General features: G+C 46.2%; 1 protein-coding gene across 1 annotated transcript in view; it reads right to left on the reverse strand.

The window, feature by feature from the left end:
* Positions 1-1,048: 1,048 nt before the first annotated feature.
* GRK5 (G protein-coupled receptor kinase 5) overlaps positions 1,049-20,215 on the reverse strand; it is a 91,141-nt gene continuing 71,974 nt past the window's right edge. The window contains exons 8-16 of the mRNA XM_073595779.1: positions 19,252-19,392; positions 18,346-18,536; positions 18,219-18,256; positions 17,834-17,923; positions 15,850-16,058; positions 15,191-15,328; positions 13,985-14,122; positions 13,760-13,891; positions 1,049-1,598 (exon numbers count right to left, since the gene is read on the reverse strand). Coding sequence (XP_073451880.1) covers positions 1,500-1,598; positions 13,760-13,891; positions 13,985-14,122; positions 15,191-15,328; positions 15,850-16,058; positions 17,834-17,923; positions 18,219-18,256; positions 18,346-18,536; positions 19,252-19,392 — 1,176 coding nt within the window. The 3' untranslated portion in view covers positions 1,049-1,499. The remainder of the gene's footprint in view (positions 1,599-13,759; positions 13,892-13,984; positions 14,123-15,190; positions 15,329-15,849; positions 16,059-17,833; positions 17,924-18,218; positions 18,257-18,345; positions 18,537-19,251; positions 19,393-20,215) is intronic.

The raw sequence follows: 20,215 nt of genomic DNA on the forward strand, positions 1-20,215 counted from the left end.
CTGTCTTCCCCAAAATTATATCTAATAAGATGCCACCTTTGAGCAAACAGTGTACAGCTAAAATATTGTCTGACTGGGCAGTAATGAACACCAGTCTGTTATGAATCATAGCCAGAGGCCAAAAATAATACATTCAGGCACAGGCACAGGCACATTGGCTAGATGTTATAGACAATAATGGGTAGTGGACCCTCTGTGCTATGCGCTGTATGAGGGAGAGACTGTGAGCCCTAAAAAGGGCACAGAGTGTAAGTACATGCCACCAGATCTTCACCAGAGCACCCTGCAATGGGTGATGCACTTTACTGGATAGTGTCCTCAGGCACATCTGTGTTTATGGCAGTTGACCAAAGGTTAAAATTGGAGAGTGGTACAAAGTCGACAGGCAGATTCAGAAAAAGGGACAGTCCAAAGGTCAGGACAGGCAGGGAACAAGCATAGTCAAATACAAGCCAAAGTCGGCAACCAGAGGATTAAAAATGCAAGGCAACGGGGGCTAACATAAACTGGAGCTTTGGGCAAGGATATGAACCAACATCCACAGTTGGCCTCTCACAGTTTGGATGATTTTCCAAATTTTATTCAGTATACACCTCTTAACACCATCCAAATATTTTCCTTGAGACCGTGGAATACATATAGGTAGTATGAAGATGCAGCTGATGACCCATCAATGCTAAAGAAAAGGAGCCTCAGACCATCATCAGGTGGAGGTCGCTAGATAACAAATAAACAGAATTCCAATTGTTCTTGATTAATCTGATCAGATAGTATATTCCTTATACTGGAGTTTTTTTGTCCAGCTGTCTCTCCTGTTAATACTGCATGATAGTTCTGCCCTTTGTGCCCTTTGTGATGCAGCCAACTAATGATAAACATTCTGCAGCAAGATGTTCTGTGCATCTATGCATACGCTCGTGTAGTCTCACGGACAGAAATGTGCCACCTGCTTAACCTGGAACGCTAACTTATGAAATTACATTTTAAGACCTTCTGTTCTTCCTAAAATTGTTGTAATAAATGTTAGACACACTTAAAAATCCCGAAAAATAAAACATTTTTTTAATTTCTTTTGTTGAAAATAAAGATATAGAGTACAACTGCGGACACCTAGGCCAAGAGGCCCATTGGTCTTGTCGCTTGTCATGTGGATTTAGTCCTTTTTTTTTTCGTGTACGATGTGATTTTGTTACCTGTTACATGCAATTGGCAATGTCCTATTGCAGAGTCATGTGACTGTGGGAGGTATAATTTTTCTTGTTTAACCCCTGTCATAAAAGGAGGGGCTTGTACCCCCTCACCTGAGCGAATCTTCCATGTGAGGCTTCACTGTGAGAAGAGGAAAGAAACTCCCGTCTGTCAATCCTGCCGACACACATATACAGCTTTCCCTGGTGGAAGGCTGTCAGGCCTCTGACTCTCCTCTCTCTCTGACGTCAGCAGTAGAAGAAGGTCACCACTCCTGACTGTATTTCCCTGTTGGTGAGTGCATTTCCTCACTAACTGCTTCCCGTTGAGTTGGAACTGATATGGTTGGTGTTCGCGTGATGGTTTATAGAGGACTTGGGGCCAGGTAAACTGTTGGAGTTGTTTTGGTGCTGAAGAAGAAAAAGATGAATTAGACATTTTTTTCAGATTGCACAAATACATATACGTATACTGTTTGGAAGTAGAAGTGGTCCAGTAAATACACTCTGCACCTGACAAATTTTTGTTTTCTCAGAAAAGCTATGAAGGGTCCATTAAATTACTGTGGCAGGAGATGTGCCTCAAGCTGTTTTTTGAAAGAACATATGAAAGCAAGTGTCAGAATACATATATGTTAATCAGCTTTGTATGAGTCACCCTGGTTGTTCAGTGCTCTATAGGGATGGGTGAACAGTTTGGCCTGAGCATAAGTTCGGGCCGAACCTTCGTTGTTCGGACGTTTGGCGAACATCCGAACAAACGGGTCGTTTGACCGTTTGTTCGGCCCCCCAAACCGACCACAATGCATTGCGGCGCTGAACAGTGCATTGTAAGCCCTGATTGGCTGAAGCAGTGAAAGCTTCAGCCAATCAGGGCACAGAGCACTGTCAGAGTCATGATTGGACACTGTCATCATGACTTATCCAATCATGGCTCATTCCCGCCCCACAGTTTAAAAGTATTCTTTCAATGACAGTCATTTTCAGTGTGATTTCGGCATGAAGAGAGATAGAACAGGGCTCTGTTCAGTGACATTAGTTAGTTAGTGTGCTATACTGTGCTATTTTGCTTCAATTGTCAGTGTAGAATATTAGTTTAGTGTCAGTCTAGGGATAGTGGGAGTGTAGTGAGGAGGACCATCATTCAGCATTGCATAGTGTGTAGCTAGAGTAGGGACAGCTTAGATAGTTTCACTGTAGTGTAGTGAGACCATGTCATTCATACATACGTTAGCATGGGCGTAGCATAGGGGGTTGCATGGGTCACAATTGCAACCCCACCCCTAGCTCCAGGGGGCCCCTGCAGCCTCCCCGTCATATTATCATATCCTCCACAAATCCAGCTCCGATCTGCCCTAGGGCCCCACAGCCATGCTCCAGTACTGGGCTTCTACTTTGCCTTCCACAGTCCACACCCCTCTGTTCCCATTGGCTGGGGAGAAGCTGTGAGCCATTTCCTGAATGGAGAGGAGTACGAGGTGAGAACAGCCCAGGATGGGGAAGTGTCTGTGCTGTGTGCTTGGCAACATGGAATGGTAACCAAGCTCAGCGAGGCAAGAGGAGGAGAGTGCTGTCCTGTAGCTACGATGGGACCAATGTCACTGGTGAGGTATGACACTGCTCAGTGTCTCCTAGTCACCAGCTGGGATTCTCTGTACCCCCCCACCCAGGGATGTCTACTTACCCCACTTCCCTGACAACTGGGGAAAAGACACAAACCTCCGGGAGGTGACCTTCCCAACACCTGCCAACACTGACAGAGAAACCTTCAGAAATTGCTAAAACAAATCCCTTAACACCTCCTCAGGGGGCCCCTGAAGGGCTACAGGCTCCAGATTTTGTGTCACATGGCTTTGCCCTCTCAGATCTAAGTTGCCCCCTCCCAAGCCCCCTGACCACCCCTCCACCCTGCATGCTATGCCCGGCTGCTGAGCTCCATTCCCATTACAGCACCCTATACTGTTGCTCCTCTGCAGGGCTGAAATCACATTCCTTTACAACACAGCTAGGTAGCCACGATCTGTACAGGGTGTATCTGCCTACTGCAACTACACTGCCGTTCCGACCAGGGGATTTCACAGGTCAGAAGGGCAACATAAAAGTCAGATACACCCTGTGAAGACTGACAGACTGTGTGTAATGGAATGTGATTTCAGCCCTGTTTAGTGTGTGTGTGTGGGGGGGGGAGCTGTATACAGTGCTGGGATGGGAAAGGAGCTCTGCCAAGTGACCTGCCAGGGGTCCCTGTCCTCTGATTCTCCAGGGGTGATCCCTGTCCTCTGATGTAAAGAGGAACTCTGGGAACTCAAAACTCTTAAGCCACTTTGAGTATCTTGGCGTGCGGTGGATGTATCTGCACACACGTTGGAAGTAGTGGTGGGGCCCAGGTCAACTTTTGCATCAGGGCCCACAAGCTTCAAGCTACGCCTCTGTACATTAGTGTAGAGTAGGGATGAGCTTCGTGTTCGAGTCGAACCCATGTTCGACTCGAACATCATCTGTTCGCCCGTTCGCCGAATTGCGAACGATATGGGCCGTTTGCGCCAAATTCGTGTGGCGCGTCACGGCCCATAATTCACTGCGACATCGCAGTGCATTGCTGGCTGATGATTGGCCAAGCATGCACTATGACCCGCATGCTTGGCCAATCACAGCGCCATCTGTAGAGAGAGCTGTAATTGGCCAAAGCCAGTGTGGCTTTGGCCAATTATGGCTCAGGGGGTTTAGTACATGCCCCACACTATATAAGGCCGCCTGCACGGCGGCCCTGTGTAGTGTGTTCCAGCATTGAGAGACAGAGAGACAGTGTCATTTGATTTAAGTTAGATAGATTAGGCAGGACAGTCAGTCAGTTAGCTGCACTTACAGTGTATTGCGTATATATATATGCATCCCAGGTGTTGTATATATATATATATATATATATATATATATATACTCTGTATTCAGTTTAGCTAGATCCGTTCCTGTTATTATCTTCCTACTGACAGGCAGACTTGTGTTGTTACAGTATTTACAGCTACCTGAAGAAAATTGCTGGTGTCCTTCTGATCCTATTAGTACCACAGTCAGGTAGCTAGACTATTTACAGTTAGTGTAGTGCGTCCTCCTCACAGTGTTCAGCTAAAGCTACAAGTTAGTTTAGTGTGACCTCTGCACAGGGTTCAGCTAAAGCTACAAGTTAGTGTAGTGCGACCTCTGCACAGTGTTCAGCTAAAGCTACAAGTTAGTGTAGTGCGTCCTCTGAACAGTGTTCAGCTAAAGCTACAATTTAGTGTAGTGCACAGTGTTCAGCTAAAGCTACAAGTTAGTGTAGTGCATCCTCCTCACAGTGTTCAGCTAAAGCTACAAGTTAGTGTAGTGCGTCCTCCTCACAGTGTTCAGCTAAAGCTACAAGTTAGTGTAGTGCGACCTCTGCACAGTGTTCAGCTAAAGCTACAAGTTAGTGAAGTGCATCCTCTGAACAGTGTTCAGTAAAAGCTAGAAGTTAGTGTAATGCACAGTGTTCAGCTAAAGCTACAAGTTAGTGTAGTGCGTCCTCCTCACAGTGTTCAGCTAAAGCTACAAGTTAGTGTAGTGCGACCTTTGCACAGCGTTCAGCTAAAGCTACAAGTTAGTGTAGTGCGTCCTCTGAACAGTGTTCAGCTAAAGCTACAAGTTAGTGTAGTGCACAGTGTTCAGCTAAAGCTACAAGTTAGTGTAGTGCGTCCTCCTCACAGTGTTCAGCTAAAGCTACAAGTTAGTGTAGTGCGACCTCTGCACAGTGTTCAGCTAAAGCTACAAGTTAGTGTAGTGCATCCTCTGAACAGTGTTCAGCTAAAGCTACAAGTTAGTGTAATGCACAGTATTCAGCTAAAGCTACAAGTTAGTGTAGTGCGTCCTCCTCACAGTGTTCAGCTAAAGCTACAAGTTAGTGTAGTGCGACCTTTGCACAGTGTTCAGCTAAAGCTACAAGTTAGTGTAGTGCGTCCTCTGAACAGTGTTCAGCTAAAGCTACAAGTTAGTGTAGTGCACAGTGTTCAGCTAAAGCTACAAGTTAGTGTAGTGCGCCCTCCTCACAGTGTTCAGCTAAAGCTACAAGTTAGTGTAGTGCGACCTTTGCACAGTGTTCAGCTAAAGCTGCAAGTTAGTGTAGTGCGTCCTCTGAACAGTGTTCAGCTAAAGCTACAAGTTAGTGTAGTGCACAGTGTTCAGCTAAAGCTACAAGTTAGTGTAGTGCGTCCTCTGAACAGTGTTCAGCTAAAGCTACAAGTTAGTGTAGTGCGTCCTCTGAACAGTGTTCAGCTAAAGCTACAAGTTAGTGTAGTGCACAGTGTTCAGCTAAAGTTACAAGTTAGTGTAGTGCGTCCTCCTCACAGTGTTCAGCTAAAGCTACAAGTTAGTGTAGTGCATCCTCTGAACAGTGTTCAGCTAAAGCTACAAGTTAGTGTAGTGCGACCTCTGCACAGTGTTCAGCTAAAGCTACCTGTAGAAGGTTGGTGGTGTTTTCCTGATCCTATCACTACCGCAGGCAGCTACATTATTTTAACGTTAGTGTAGTGCGTGCTCTTCACAGTGTTCAGCTAAAGCTACCTGTAGAAGGTTGGTGGTGTTTTCCTGATCCTATCACTACCGCAGGCAGCTACATTATTTTAACGTTAGTGTAGTGTGTCCTCGTCACAGTGTTCAGCTAAAGCTACCTGTAGAAGGTTGGTGGTGTTTTCCTGATCCTATCACTACCGCAGGCAGCTACATTATTTTAACGTTAGTGTAGTGTGTCCTCGTCACAGTGTTCAGCTAAAGCTACCTGTAGAAGGTTGGTGGTGTTTTCCTGATCCTATCACTACCGCAGGCAGCTACATTATTTACACGTTAGTGTAGTGTGTCCTCGTCCCAGTGTTCAGCTAAAGCTACCTGTAGAAGGTTGGTGGTGTTTTCCTGATCCTATCACTACCGCAGGCAGCTACATTATTTACACGTTAGTGTAGTGCGACCTCTGCACAGTGTTCAGCGAAAGCTACCTGTAGAAGGTTGGTGGTGTTTTCCTCATCCTATCACTACCGCAGGCAGCTACATTATTTTAACGTTAGTGTAGTGCGACCTCTGCACAGGCTTCATCTAAAGCTACCTGTAGAAGATTGGTGGTGTTCTCATACTACAGGCAGGCAGTTGATTTTGCTATATATCCCAGCTTAGTGCAGCTACATCTTACTGCAGGCCATTAGTATGTCTGGAAGGCCAACAAGGAGAGGCAGACAGTCACAAGCCAATAAAAGGGCAAGCGGGCTCTGTGTCTAGAGGCAACAGTGCTGGTCATGGAGACGGTGCATCCTCATCAGCACGTGGGCGTGAGACACGCTTGGCCTTTTTTCGGCAGCTGGCCGTGTTGAGCCACAACATGCGGAAGACTTGGTCAAGTGGATGACCAAGCCGTCCTCATCCTCCTCATCCTCTCTCACCCATGCTCAGGGTACTTTGTCTGGCAAAGCAGCTGCCAACGCGGCCTCTTCCCTCGGCTCAGTGGCATCAGTGACTCCTTCCCTAGCCCCACCATGTCCTCCTGAGGAGTCCCTCGAACTGTTTGACCACAGTGTTGGGTACATGCTCCAGGAGGATGCCCAGCGTTTAGAAGGCTCTGATGATGATACTGAGCTAGCTGAAGGCAGTAACGTGAGCACGGACAGAGGGGGTGCCCAAGAAGGACAGCAATCTGGCAATCATGCTCCCCCTGCTGTAGCATACTGCCAGGTTTGTTCCAGTGATGAGGAGGGAGGGGATGATGAGGTCACTGACTCAACGTGGGTGCCTGATAGGAGAGAGGAGGAGGAGGCACATCACCAACGAGGCAGGATGCCCTCCAGGGGCCAGCCTAAGGGCAGCACACTGACTGCATCACATTGCAAAGCTCCGCATGTGCAGGGCGCTGCTGTCTCTGCGCGTTATTCCAAAAGTTCTTTGGTGTGGGCCTTTTTTGAGACGTGTGCATCAGATCGCACCGCTGCTATTTGCAACATATGTCTCAAGCATATCTCGCGTTGCCAAAACATCTCCTGCTTAGGCACCACATGCTTGACCAGACATATGTTGACCTGCCATGCAGTTCGTTTGGCAAGCGTATCTAAAAGACCCACACCAAAGAACAAAGAAGACCTCTCCTTGCTCCTCATCAGCTGAGATCTCCAACCCCACTATACCTTCAGTCCTCTCTGAGACCTGCACTTAGAGGAATGAAGGTGTAGAATTAGGTGTGTCACAGCCAAGTACTTGTGGGCAACCTGCTTTCGGTACACCGACGTCAGATTGTACCAGGCAGATTTCCCTGCCCCAGCTGCTGCACCACCGAAAGAAGTTCGCTCCCAGCCATCCACATGCCCAGCGGTTGAATGCTAGCTTGGCAAAATTGCTAGCACTTCAACTGCTACCTTTTCAGTTGATAGACTCTGTCCCCTTCCGTGAGTTTGTGGAATGTGTGGTTCCTCAGTGGCAGGTACCCAAACGCCACTTTTTCTCACGGAAGGCGATTCCGGCTCTCTACCCGCATGTGGAAGGCAATGTCCATGCCTCGCTGGACAGGGCAGTCAGCAGTAAGGTGCATATTACCGCTGACTCATGGTCCAGCAGGCATGGACAGGGACGTTACCTAAGTTTCACGGCACATTGGGTGACTCTGCTGGCAGCTGGGAAGGATGCAGGACAAGGTGCAGTACTGTTGGAGGTTGTTCCGCCACCACGCCTCCAAAATGCCACTACTAATGATTCTGACACACCTCTCTCCTCCACCCCCTGGCCTCTTCCTGTGCTTTGTCCTCGGAACCAGCGGTGCTCTGTAGGCGTTCAAGGGTCTATTCAAGTATGCAGGCCAAAAGATGCCATGCGGTGCTTGAGCTGGTGTGCTTGGGGGACAGGAGCCGCACTGGGGCAGAGGTTCTGTCAGCTCTGCAGGGGCAGGTTCAGAGGTGGTTGACGCCACGCCAACTTAAAGCAGGAATGGTGGTTTGCGACAATGGCACCAACCTCCTCTCCGCCCTCCGACAGGGACAAATGACCCATGTGCCCTGTTTGGCTCACGTCCTTAACTTGGTGGTGCAGCGGTTCTTGGGCAGGAACCCGGGCATACAGGATGTCCTGAGGCAGGCCAGGAAAATCTGTGTGCATTTCCACCGGTCATATAATGCCAGTGCTCAGCTGGCAGACCTCCAAAATGAATTTAACCTGCCCAAGAACCGTCTAATCTGTGACATGCCCACCAGGTGGAACTCAACTTTGGCCATGCTGCAGCGAGTACCTGTGCGACTATGGCACCAGGACAGGGTCAGGGGAGCTTGTTTTTTTCCCCCACGCCATTGGGCCATGATCAGGGGTGCATGCACTGTCCTGTCACCATTTGAGGAGGCCACGAGGATGGTGAGCAGTGACAGTGCATGCATCAGTGACACTGTCCCCCTTGTCCACCTGTTGGAGCACACGCTGCGTGGAATAATGGACAGGGCACTTGAGGCAGAACAGAGGCAGGAAGAGGAGGACTTCCTTAGCTCTCAAGGCCCCCTTTATCTAGACAGTGTTCCTGCGTGCCCGCCGATCACACAGGAAGAGGACAAGGAGGAGGAGGATTGTGTCAGTATGGAGGTGGAGCCTGGCACTCAGCATCAGCAGCAGTCTTTAAGGGATCATTTACAGTCTCAAGAAACACATGGACTTGTATGTGGCTGGGAGGAGGTGGCTGCGGATCATGTCGTCCTTAGTGACCCAGAGGACTCCGGATCGAATGCCTCAGCAAACCTACGCTGCATGGCCTCCCTGATCCTGCAAAGCCTGCGGAAGGATCCTCGTATTCGTGGTATCAAGGAGAAGGAACAATACTGGCTGGCAACCCTCTTTGATCCACGTTACAAGGGTAAGGTTGCGGACCTTATCTTGCTGTCGCAGAGGGAGCAGAGGATGAAACATCTTCGGGAGGCCTTGCAGAAAGGTCTGTGCAACGCGTTCCCAGAGACTGGGAGGTTACAAACTCCTGTTTCTGGACAACGTGTTGCTGAGGCTTCCGTCAGTCAAAGAAGGAGCGGTGGAGAAGGTGGCCGTCTGACCGATGCGTTCAGACAATTTTTTAGTCCGCAGCCCCAAGGTATGATCGGTTCCAGCAACCATTGCCAGCGTCTGTTTTACATGGTGCAGGAATACCGAGGGGCAAGATCTGACTTGGACACCTTTCCCACCAAAAATCCTCTGGGTTACTGGGTCTTGAGGATGAGTCACTGGCCAGAGCTTGCACAGTATGCAATTATTATTATTATTATTATTATTATTATTATTATTATACAGTATTTATATAGCGCCAACAGTTTACGTAGCGCTTTACAACTTGAGGGTAGACAGTACAAATACAATACAATTTGATACAGTAGGAATCAGAGGGCCCTGCTCCTTAGAGCTTACAATCTAAGAGGGGAGGTCAAGAGATACAAGAGGTAATAACTGTGGGTGATGTGCTGATTGAGAAGATAAATGTACAGTTGTTAGGTGGGGGCCAGATAGGCTTCTCTGAAGAGATGAGTTTTCAGGGATCGTCTGAAAGTGGATAAAGTAGGAGAAAAACGGACGGATTGGGGTAGAGCATTCCAGAGGATGGGGGAGGCTCTGGAGAAGTCCTGAAGGCGAGCATGGGATGAGGTGACAAGGGTGTTCGAGAGCAGGAGGTCTTGGGAGGAGCGAAGAGAACGATTAGGTTGGTATTGTGTGACTAGGTTAGAGATGTAGCTAGGGGCCAAGTTGTGGATGGCTTTGTAAGTTATAGTTAGTATCTTGAATTTAATTCGGTGACTGAGTGGCAGCCAATGGAGGGATTGGCAGAGGGGTGTAGCAGACGCTGAGCGGTTTGTGTGGTGGATGAGTCTGGCCGCAGCGTTCATGATGGACTGAGCTACTGTCCTGTCCTGCATCCAGCGTTCTTTCGGAACGCACTTTCAGTGCTGCTGGAGGCTTTGTAACCGATCACAGGGTGTGTCTGTCCACCGACTCAGTCGATCGACTGACCTTCATAAAAATGAATCAGTCTTGGATCACGACCAGCTACCAAGCACCTGATGCTGATGTAACCGAATACATTTTTTTGAAATGTCAGATCCCTTCAAAGACTGCCTATGCTGATGCTGAGTGACTATCCTGTTATACTGAGTAATTATCCTCTTCCTCCTCAATGATCATGATGATAGCTTGTAAGTACATTTTTGGTTCTGGGCGCTGCCAGTCCCGCCACCAGTCAATTTTTCAGCCCCTGTTTAACAGGGGCATGTAATTGCAATTTTTCATGCAATTCTTTGCAGCAGGACTAGTTCCTGAGCTCCAACTAGAGTATCTGCGAGGGGTTGCAGTGTTGTGGCACCAGCACCAGTGCCTAAGGCCCAATTTTTCAGCCCCTGTTTAACAGGGGTGTGTAATTACAATTTTTGATGCAATTCTTTGCAGCAGGGCTAGTTCCTGCACTCCAACTAGAGTATCTGTGAAGGATTGCATTGTTGTGGCACCAGCACCAGTGCCTAAGGCCGAATTTTTCAGCCCCTGTTTAACAGGGGCCTGTAATTACAATTTTTGATGCAATTCTTTGCAGCAGGGCTAGTTCCTGCGCTCCATCTAGAGTATCTGTGAGGGGTTGCAGTGTTGTGGCACTAGCACCAGTGCCTAAGGCCCGATTTTTCAGCCCCTGTTCAACAGGGACATGTAAATATAATTCTTGATCTAATATTTCACAGCAGGGCCCGTTTCTGCGCCCACCAAGAGTATCTTTGAGGACTTACAGTGTTGTGGCACCAGCACCACCACCACCACCAAAGGCCCAATTTTTCTGCCCCTGTTCAACAGGGGCATGTAATTACAATTCTTGATCTAATATTTCACAGCAGGTCCCTGTGAGGGCTTACAGTGTTGTGGCCACAACAACACCTAAGGCCCACATTTCTGCTGAGTATATAGGGCAGGCCCCTACTTTCAAACATCCAACTTACAAACGACTCCTACTTGCAAACGGAAGGAGACAACAGGAAGTGAGATGAAATCTACCCGTAGGAAGGGAAATTCTCCCCTATAAGAGTTAATATGGGAAAAACTTTTCTCCTTTCCACTGATGCTTTATCCCCAATCCTTGTTTCACAAAAAAAACAAATTTTCAAAAAACATTTGACATTGGGACAAAAAGTGAGGTGAAATCTTATGAAGAGGAGCACAGACAGCAAAACAAATGTCACAGGGGTGATAACCCTTCCCTAGGTTTTCCAAAAAGCTTAAAATAGATTTTTTGGCTGGAGCTAAACACGTTAAAAATGTGCTACTTAACAACAAACTTACAGTCCCTGTCTTGTTTGCACCACCTGTATACTGCTGTTCAGAGTATATAGGGCCTTGGGGCCCCACACCTTTCCTTTTTTAATTTGGGTGCGGGGTTCCCCTTAATATCCATACAAGACCCAAAGGGCCTGGTAATGGACTGGGGGGTACCCATGCCGTTTGTCTCACTGATTAGATTAGTGCCATGTTTGTAAGTTTTATTCCTTTTTCTTATCAATAAATGTATATCCTACGGAGAGCACTATGTTGTGTCCCTTTTTGCTTGCATGATCCATATGTCTTGGGAGTCATTCACGCTACATAGTCATTTGCCTTTGCCACATCCAGACTGGTCGGGATTTGCTGTTAACCATCCATATTGACCCGTAAGGGAAAGTGTATCTGACCCTCTGTAATTAAAGGGTCCTTGCGCTGAGGTGAGAGGCCATCTTTATTATTGGTGGAGGGGTCACATATACCCACGGAGTTGTCTGCATGCTGTAACATCACTGAACATCACATGGATATTGTTTGATTATCAGATTTATGGACTTTATTTTAGCGCTGCACAATCTGTTTTATATTTCTTTCAGGGATTTTTGATTATTGACCCTGGTGTTCGGCAGCTATCTGTTATCGTTTATATACATATTTGCGCTGATTTGTTTTTATTATCTATATTAATTTTGTTTGGGTGCAATGTAGTACGACGTTCAATTGTCAGATAAAGCGATGCAATGCCGTATTGCAAAAAGTGCTCTGGTCAGGAAGGGGGTAAATCCTGTTGGGGTTGAAGTGGTTAATGGGGTTAGTTATTCAGGTCTGAACTTTCGTGGTGTTCGAAAGTTCTGGTGCGAACCGAACAGGGGTCCGTTCTGCCCATCAATAGTGCTCTATAGCAGTGGTCACCAAACAGGCCCGATGTGGCCCTTTGTTTACCTTTACCTGGCCCTTAGGGCACTGCACCTCTCACTGACATGAGGCACTAATCCTTCCACCATCACCAACGATGAGGTACCATTACTCCCACTGACGTCCACATTGGGACACTATATCATCCATGGACACCGATGATTGGGCACTATTCATTCCATTGACACCAATGATGAGGCATAATTCCTCCCACTAATACCAATGATGGGGCAGAATTCCTCCTCCTACTGACAACAGGTACTATGTAATTTTTACTCTCGTTAACCATCAAGCCTGATGCATGGTCTACTCCCACTGATGCTGGGCATTTTCTACTCTCACTGGCTACAGTCCGGCCCCCCTAAAGTCTGAAGAAGAGTAATATGGCCCTTTGTTTAGAAAGTTTGGAGACCCCTGCTCTATATCAATTACCTGGTATGGGTCAGCATTGTACATGTAGAAGACTGCATGTTAGTATAACCTAACCTAGAGAAGGTCCATGTGTACTTACAGCAAGTCAGCTTTGGAACCAAAAAATCTTCTAACATTAATGCTAGACGTTCCCCTTGAAGGGCGATCATCAACCCTCACTTAATCTTTTCATCAGCCTCAAACCCAAGGATATCTGTCCTTATGCAACTCTGTAGCACACACTGTAATGGCTGGCTCACTTTGAGCATTACACCTCTCCCCTTTAATGGGATTGATGGTTAATACTGCAGGTTCTTTGGACACAAACCCCACTACTGTACAGAAAGGTTTCTGAACCCATGCAGTCAGGGCTGATGACCTGAGGAACATGTGTGGCTATGTTGATCCTTGAGCTTCTGAAGAATCAGAAGTTGCCGTTCAACCTGTAATTGAAGGAACAGTGCTAGCTGGTGAAATACTGGAACTCATTTTCTGTCTCTTGAAGGCCCGCTCAGCCCTAAAAAGACAACAGCAAACCTTCCTTTTTCAATGCAACTCTAGAGAGTCCTGTCTTTGAAAGGTTTAAAAAAGGTAAAATTAAACTTCTTAGTGTCATTCTCCTGAATACACAACCCTTTTGTAGGGAGTCTTAAACAGTGCACAAGCTGTGCAGTGGATAGGTGAGAGGGGTTTGCCCATAATGAAGTATTTTTGTGTTTCCATATTTTAAAATAAAGAAGAATTCCTCCTAACAGAACCCTAGCTGTACAGAATTCCTGTAAAGAAGTTGACACCTGGCACCAGAAAGACAATAGCTGACAATATGCATTATATTAACTACTGTGTGCATTAGAAAAAAATGTTCTCAGGAAGCAAGTACAGTTCCCTAGATCTTTCTGGAGACCTCTTCCCAGGACAGGACGTGGGCAAATTTGACCCTCTGCTCTTCTCACCTGACGTTTAAAGATACGATGTAGCAGACTCTTCTTAGGTGGCTCTGGTGGGTGACTCCGATTGAGGTCAGGGGACAGGGTACCATTAGGCCCGAAAACATTCAGTTCTTTGAAGCATTCAGTCTCTACCATCTAAGGGTTGGAGAACAGGAGTTGTTACATGATGCTACACTGGGTACAAAGCCTCAGTGGTGTCAATACAGGTATTAACTTTCACCTTCTTACCTCATTTTGCCAGGGGATGGACACTGAGCCTGTAGAGAACTTGCTGTAAAAGTCATCATCTGTTTGGTCCAAGTTCACTCCCTTCACAGTGGAAAACTGTTCGATGTCTAGGACATCTTTGCAGTATACGGCTCGAGGCTGGAGGAGAGTTTCAGTCACGGGTAAGTTTAAAGGGAAATTATAATGGATTTGTATTACTGCTATTTGAGTTGTTTCTTTAAGCTGAACTCCAGCTAAAAAAATACTTTATACTTCTTGCTACAATACTCAGCTTCAATCCAGAGCTGCTCCCTCTACAGTAATTTCTTTCAGCCATTAATTTCTTTTGTCTTCTGGGTTAAACAGCCAGTGTCATTCACTCCACTTCCTCTGAGCCCAGGCTCACTGAGCTGCCCCCAGGTGGGTGTCCTTACACAGCTGGACGGTGTCACATTTTATTACATGAGAGGTGTTCACTGCAAGAATAAAGACCGGGGCAATACTTACTGCTGTACTAAACGCCTGTCATGGGTCTTTCCTCTTTTCCTTCAGTGGTAGTGGTGGGGGCCACCACCAACACTGCAGGAGAAGAAGAAAGACCAATTTTCTCATGTGGAGGGCTGCATCTAAATCAATAATTTTTTATTACAAATTTTCTGTAATAAAACCAGGAAAAGACATGCATATAGCAGGGATAACCCCTGTCTAGAAAGCTCCATCCTCAGGGGCCCCTCCACTTCCCTGCATACTGCTGCTATATTCCCCTCTAAAAATTAGCCTGTATGGAAGCACTGCCACAGACATGGTCATGCAAGGGGTTCTGTATGTTCAGCTCAGAGTGGTGGCAAGTAATAAAGAGCGTTGGCCATCCTGCATTGGCCACTGTTCAGCTGGGACTTGAGGGCAACAAAAAAAGGCCCTGTGAGCCTCCAGTTGGACAACCCTAGACTATATCAATGCTGGGAGCTTATAAAAGCTATACTATGAGTGGAGTAAACATGGTCAATGGCAGTGATATATGGCAGGAGCATTTGGTGACATAGAAAAAATATACAGGTATGAAGCGTTATAAAATAAGACGATTCCTTCATACATGCAATCACTTAACATACAGGATCAGAAGGAGCACATAAAGCATGCATAGTACCTGATGAGGCAGATTATTTCAATACATTGAGCTTTATAGTGTCCATATTTAATAACCCCATCTCTCAGAGGAATACTCACATCTGGGACAAATGGAGGGTCCATGATTCCCGCTTCTAACCGCTTAAAATATATGACTTTGAAGAAAGGATGCCTCTTGACTTCTGTTACCCTCTCGTTGTGACACCCAAGCCGATGCCTCACGTCTTTGGTTAGAAGCTGAAGGTTATTTAATAGAATTAGCAGAAAAAGAAAAATTAAGTAAGCGCTGTAAAGTGTATGATATAGGTAATGAAGATACATGACATTGGGGCCTACCCCTCGACACCACCACACTCTCCTGGGTTTGGTTGATACCAGGAACTAGCTGAAGGTCCATTACACATAACATGGATGTAAGCAAACATTGATGTGAGGTTGTAGACATTTACCAACATGCTGGACAATTATCTGCCTTTAAATATATGTTCATGGCCTACTGATTAACACTGAAGCTTAGGTAGGCTGATAGTGTTGACTAGACCTGCTGAAGGTAGCCGCAAATTCTACCTGGGCAGCAGATACGCCTGAGTCTGTGGTGGGTGCCATAATCTGAATGGTCACATAGGGAGGTGATATGAGTGCTGATAGGTGGAGACATGTAAGATCAAAACAGATGTCCATGGTGTGGAATCAAGTGACCCTTTGGGCACAGCCTGAAATGAGTACATGTGGAGGAGCAGAGCACTGAGTGGACTCACCATTTTACACAGTGACTTTGCTTCCTCAGAGAACTTGTCGCTATAAACCTCCTCTGTCTCCAGGACCCTCCTGTCCACCTCTTCCCGCTTCACCTTCTCCTTCCTGCCCCTGAACGGACTCTGTCCAGCTATCATCTCATAGATCAAGCAGCCCAGGCCCCAGAAATCAGGACTGAAGGAATATCGTTGGTTATTGAGCACCTCCGGGGCTGTAAGGACAATTCACAGGCTCAACACATAGAAATAGAGTCAGGCTGCCAATCCTGAGTTTCCTAACAGAAAACTACTCCTTTGGGGTCAGAGCTACTCACACAGCTTCTGCCATACTAGTGAGAAAGCCCATAAAGGATTCTCTTTAAACTCTGAACTGACCTGTTGGATCATCTTCCCTGAGAGAGGGATGTAAGGCAAAGAATTAAACTGACCGCTATGAAAGTTTTCAACAGTTGTCACTCAACTGTTGTAGTCAACTCAAGCCCATGCACAGTCAGATTATAGCACAGTATTTTTTAGATGACTGCATAGTTATATAGTTACTTGGTAGGTAAGGTTGAATAATGTCACCAGTCCATCCCTTTCAAACTGAGTATGTGTGTGTTTGTGTGTTTATAACACTAGCATATTCTATAGTGTTGTACACTGTGCTCTCTAAGATCCCTTTTACACTGGGGCCACGGCCACGTTCGTGGTAAAGCACCGCTCGTTTTAGCGGCGCTTTACCGCTGTTTAAGCAGCGTTTTTTTATCCGCTAACAGGGCACTTTTAACCCCAAAGAAGGGGTTAAAATCTCCCACGTTGCGGCGCTTCCGAAGCGCTGCCCATTCATTCCAATGAGCAGGGCATTTTGGGAGTGCTAAATACAGCGCTCCCAACCCGCCCCAAAGATGCTGCTTACAGGACTTTTCAGAACGTTCTACAAGCGCACCGCCCGAGTGTGAAAAGTCACACTTGAATGAATAAAAGGTGTTTTTCAGGCGCTTAGCAGAGGGTATTTCCAGCGCTAAAGCGCTTGAAAACCGCCCCAGTGTAAAAGGGGTCTAAGAAACACATCTAAAAGAATTTTGAATTTATCTACCCTCCCTGTCGACACCATTAATGCCCTGTACACACGACCGGTTTTCCCGTCGGAATAAACTCTGAAGGTTTTTCCGATGGAATTCCGCTCAAGCTGTCTTGCATACACACGGTCACACCAAATTCCGACCGCCCAGAACGCGGTGACATACAACACGTACGATGGGACTAGGAAACGGAAGTTCAATAGCCAGTAGCCAATAGCTTCCGTCTCGTACTTGCTTCACAGCATGCGTCGTTTTTGGTACGTCGGAACAGCATACAGACGAGCGGTCTTCCCGATAGGAATTGGTTCCGTCGGAAAAATTTAGAACATGTTCTCTTTCTAGGTCCGTCAGAATTTTCGACGTAAGAAGTTCGATGGGGCATACACACGATCAGAATATACGATGAAAAGCTCCCATCAGAATTTTTCTGTCGGACATTCCGCTCGTGTGTACACGGTATAACTGTGGAAGAGAGTTCCACATCCTTACCGCTCTACCAGTAAAGAACCTCTTACACAGTTTAAGATTGAACTGTTTCTTGTCCAACTTCATTGTGTGTCTTCGTTAGAGACTTTAGGTTAAATCGTTTTTTCCCAACTCACCATTTAAATATTTATATATCACTATTATATCCCCTCTTAAGTGCCTCTTCTCCAGGGAGAAAAAGTTTAATGTTTGCAGTTATTCCTCATAACTGAGGTCCTCCAGTCCCCTTATTAGCTTTATTTCCCTTCTCTGGACTCTCTCCAGTTCAAGGATTCCTTCCTGAGGACTGGTAACCAGAACTGAACAGCATACTCAAGCTAAGGCTGAACCAGAGTTTTGTAAAGTGGTAGAATTATAATTTTACTGCCTGTTAGACTAATTTGGACAGCAAAAGAGGTAGACTTGGCCAAGTCATAGTGGTAAAAGATTCTACTCACCCATGTAACCAACTGTCCCCACACGGCCACGGATTGTGTCTCCCTCTGGAATTTTCACAGCTAGACCCAAATCTGATATCCGGATATGACCTGTAATAATGTAGAACACAGACATAGGAAACACTTTCCTACTGCAGAAGATTCCCATCATGTTCTGATTATTATGAAGTTTAGGTGGCTGTGTCACATTGCGACCCTTCTCCCAGGAGGCCATGTCACATGCTGTCCCTTTTCCCAGGAAATTGTGTATTTTGCTGTCCCTTCTCCCAGGAGATCATTTCAAATACCTACCTTTAACCCAGGAGACCAAGCCACATGCTGCCCCTTCTCCTAGGAGACTGCGTGACATGCTGACCCTTCTCCCAGAAGGCTGCGGTCTACTTACCGTGATCATCTAACAAGATGTTTTCTGGCTTCAGGTCTCTGAATGAGACAAAACAGAAGGGTCATGTTCATCAAACTTTATAAAAAAATTACAATAAATAACAATATAAGCAGCCTGGTACTCTCACCGGTACACAATACTCTCTTGATGGAGATCAGCAAGACCGCACAGTATCTCAGCTGCATAGAAAGAGGCTCTCTGTTCCTGGAAGCCTGGATTTCCCATGTTATAGATGTGGAATTTCAGGTCTCCTCCATTCATCAATGTCAGCACAAGACAAAGGGCGTCCTTCGTCTCATACGCATATGCCAGATTCACCTGATGTATAAAAAAATTATTTTATTTCAGAACTCTCTTATCATACCATGTAAATGAATATTTTCTTGCTGCATCCACCACCTGCTTCCTTGAGATGCAGCAAAAACTGGAGGGAGGTGGGATAACCTTGTGCTGATCACATCATCCACATGTGGCCACCTCTTGGGGAGGTTCAGCCACACCAAATCTACACACATGCTAGCAATTGTCACTTCATTTGCTTCTTTACATCCGTCACTGCAACAGGTGTGTCTAAAATAAGAATTGCCTGGGTTGCTCTACAGCAATTAATCAGGTTTTCAGGTTGCATTGCACTCTGTGTGTTCCAAACACATACTGTAGGGAAGGCATGTCCTTCAACCTAGCTACTGTATATTTGATACAGCCTTAATTAAAAGCATTACTGAATTTATATTTTCATTATATAAATTAAACAAAATATCTAATTCTCCAGCTGTCCTTGTCCGGGTCAAAATGTGGTTGCACAGACCATTCTTATTTCTGGTAATTGTGATAAACGAGTCTGTGAAGGTTCTCATGTATCCAGGTCACAGTATAGCTAGTAGTAAACTTGTTCTGTAAAGTTGAGGGTGTTTTATAGCTTATGCAATGAGTGTGATAAATGAGGCATAGCAGAGGGTTCTTGCTTAAACTGTCCTCCTCGGATGCTCCCTATGTCCACCCTGTACCACCATCCACAATCTAGAGAGCTTACCACAAATCTGCTGGTCACTTTCTCCAGGATCTGCTTCTCGTTCAGCGCCATTGACTCGCCCTTCCTCTTCTTAATTCTCTTCTTCTCTAAGCGCTTACAGGCATACATTTTCCCTGTGGCACGTACTTGACACGCACACACCTGCCAATTACAATTTCCATTTAGTGTATATCTGTCTTGCATGCTAAGATATGACCTGTCAATGTCAGGTCAGCACACTTTCACATTCATGGGATGTAGAAGGAAGTCATTTATGAGGATGTCTGAATAAGCAGTTTGGGGGGGCCTTTATAACACTGGAAATGTGTTGTTTTACATTTAGCTGCTGTTTAAAGCTTACAGCCTTAAGCCTGTACAGTATACATGGAGTGTTCCAATTTCTACATCACCGATGTCTCATCTATCCACAAAGAAATCCAAGGAAAGTTCCACCGCCTATATCCCTCCGATCACCCACCAGCGACATGGGCTCCCAAATGTCACAGATTTTGTTAGCTGACTCCCAAACCCCCTTTTCCAGGTAGGACTGTTCATATATTTGTGTGAAGTATTGTAAAAATACAGGAGATTCTCATCAAACTAAAAGATTTTAGTGATAAATTCTGCAGATGTACTGTGCTAAAACTTCCTATTGTATCACCTGTACCTGATGGTATCTGAGGCTCATTGCAGTGTCTGAGCCATATAGGAAGGTGGAGACACTAGAGGGTCAGTTCCATGGGAAGGTGGGGACAGTAAAAGGTCAGTTCCATGGGAAGGTGGGGACACTAGAGGCTTAGTTCCATGGGAAGATGGGGACACTGGAGGCTTAGTTCCATGGGAAGATGGGGACACTGGAGGCTCAGTTCCATGGGAAGGTGGGGACACTGGAGGCTCAGTTCCATGGGAATGTGGGGACACTAAAGAGTAATTTAAATGGGAGGGTGGGGACACTAGAAGGTCGGGAACCTAGAGGGTCAGTTTC

Source organism: Aquarana catesbeiana, linkage group LG08 (genome assembly GCF_042186555.1).
Source record: "Aquarana catesbeiana isolate 2022-GZ linkage group LG08, ASM4218655v1, whole genome shotgun sequence".
In the NCBI taxonomy this organism is placed as follows: Eukaryota; Metazoa; Chordata; class Amphibia; order Anura; family Ranidae; genus Aquarana; species Aquarana catesbeiana.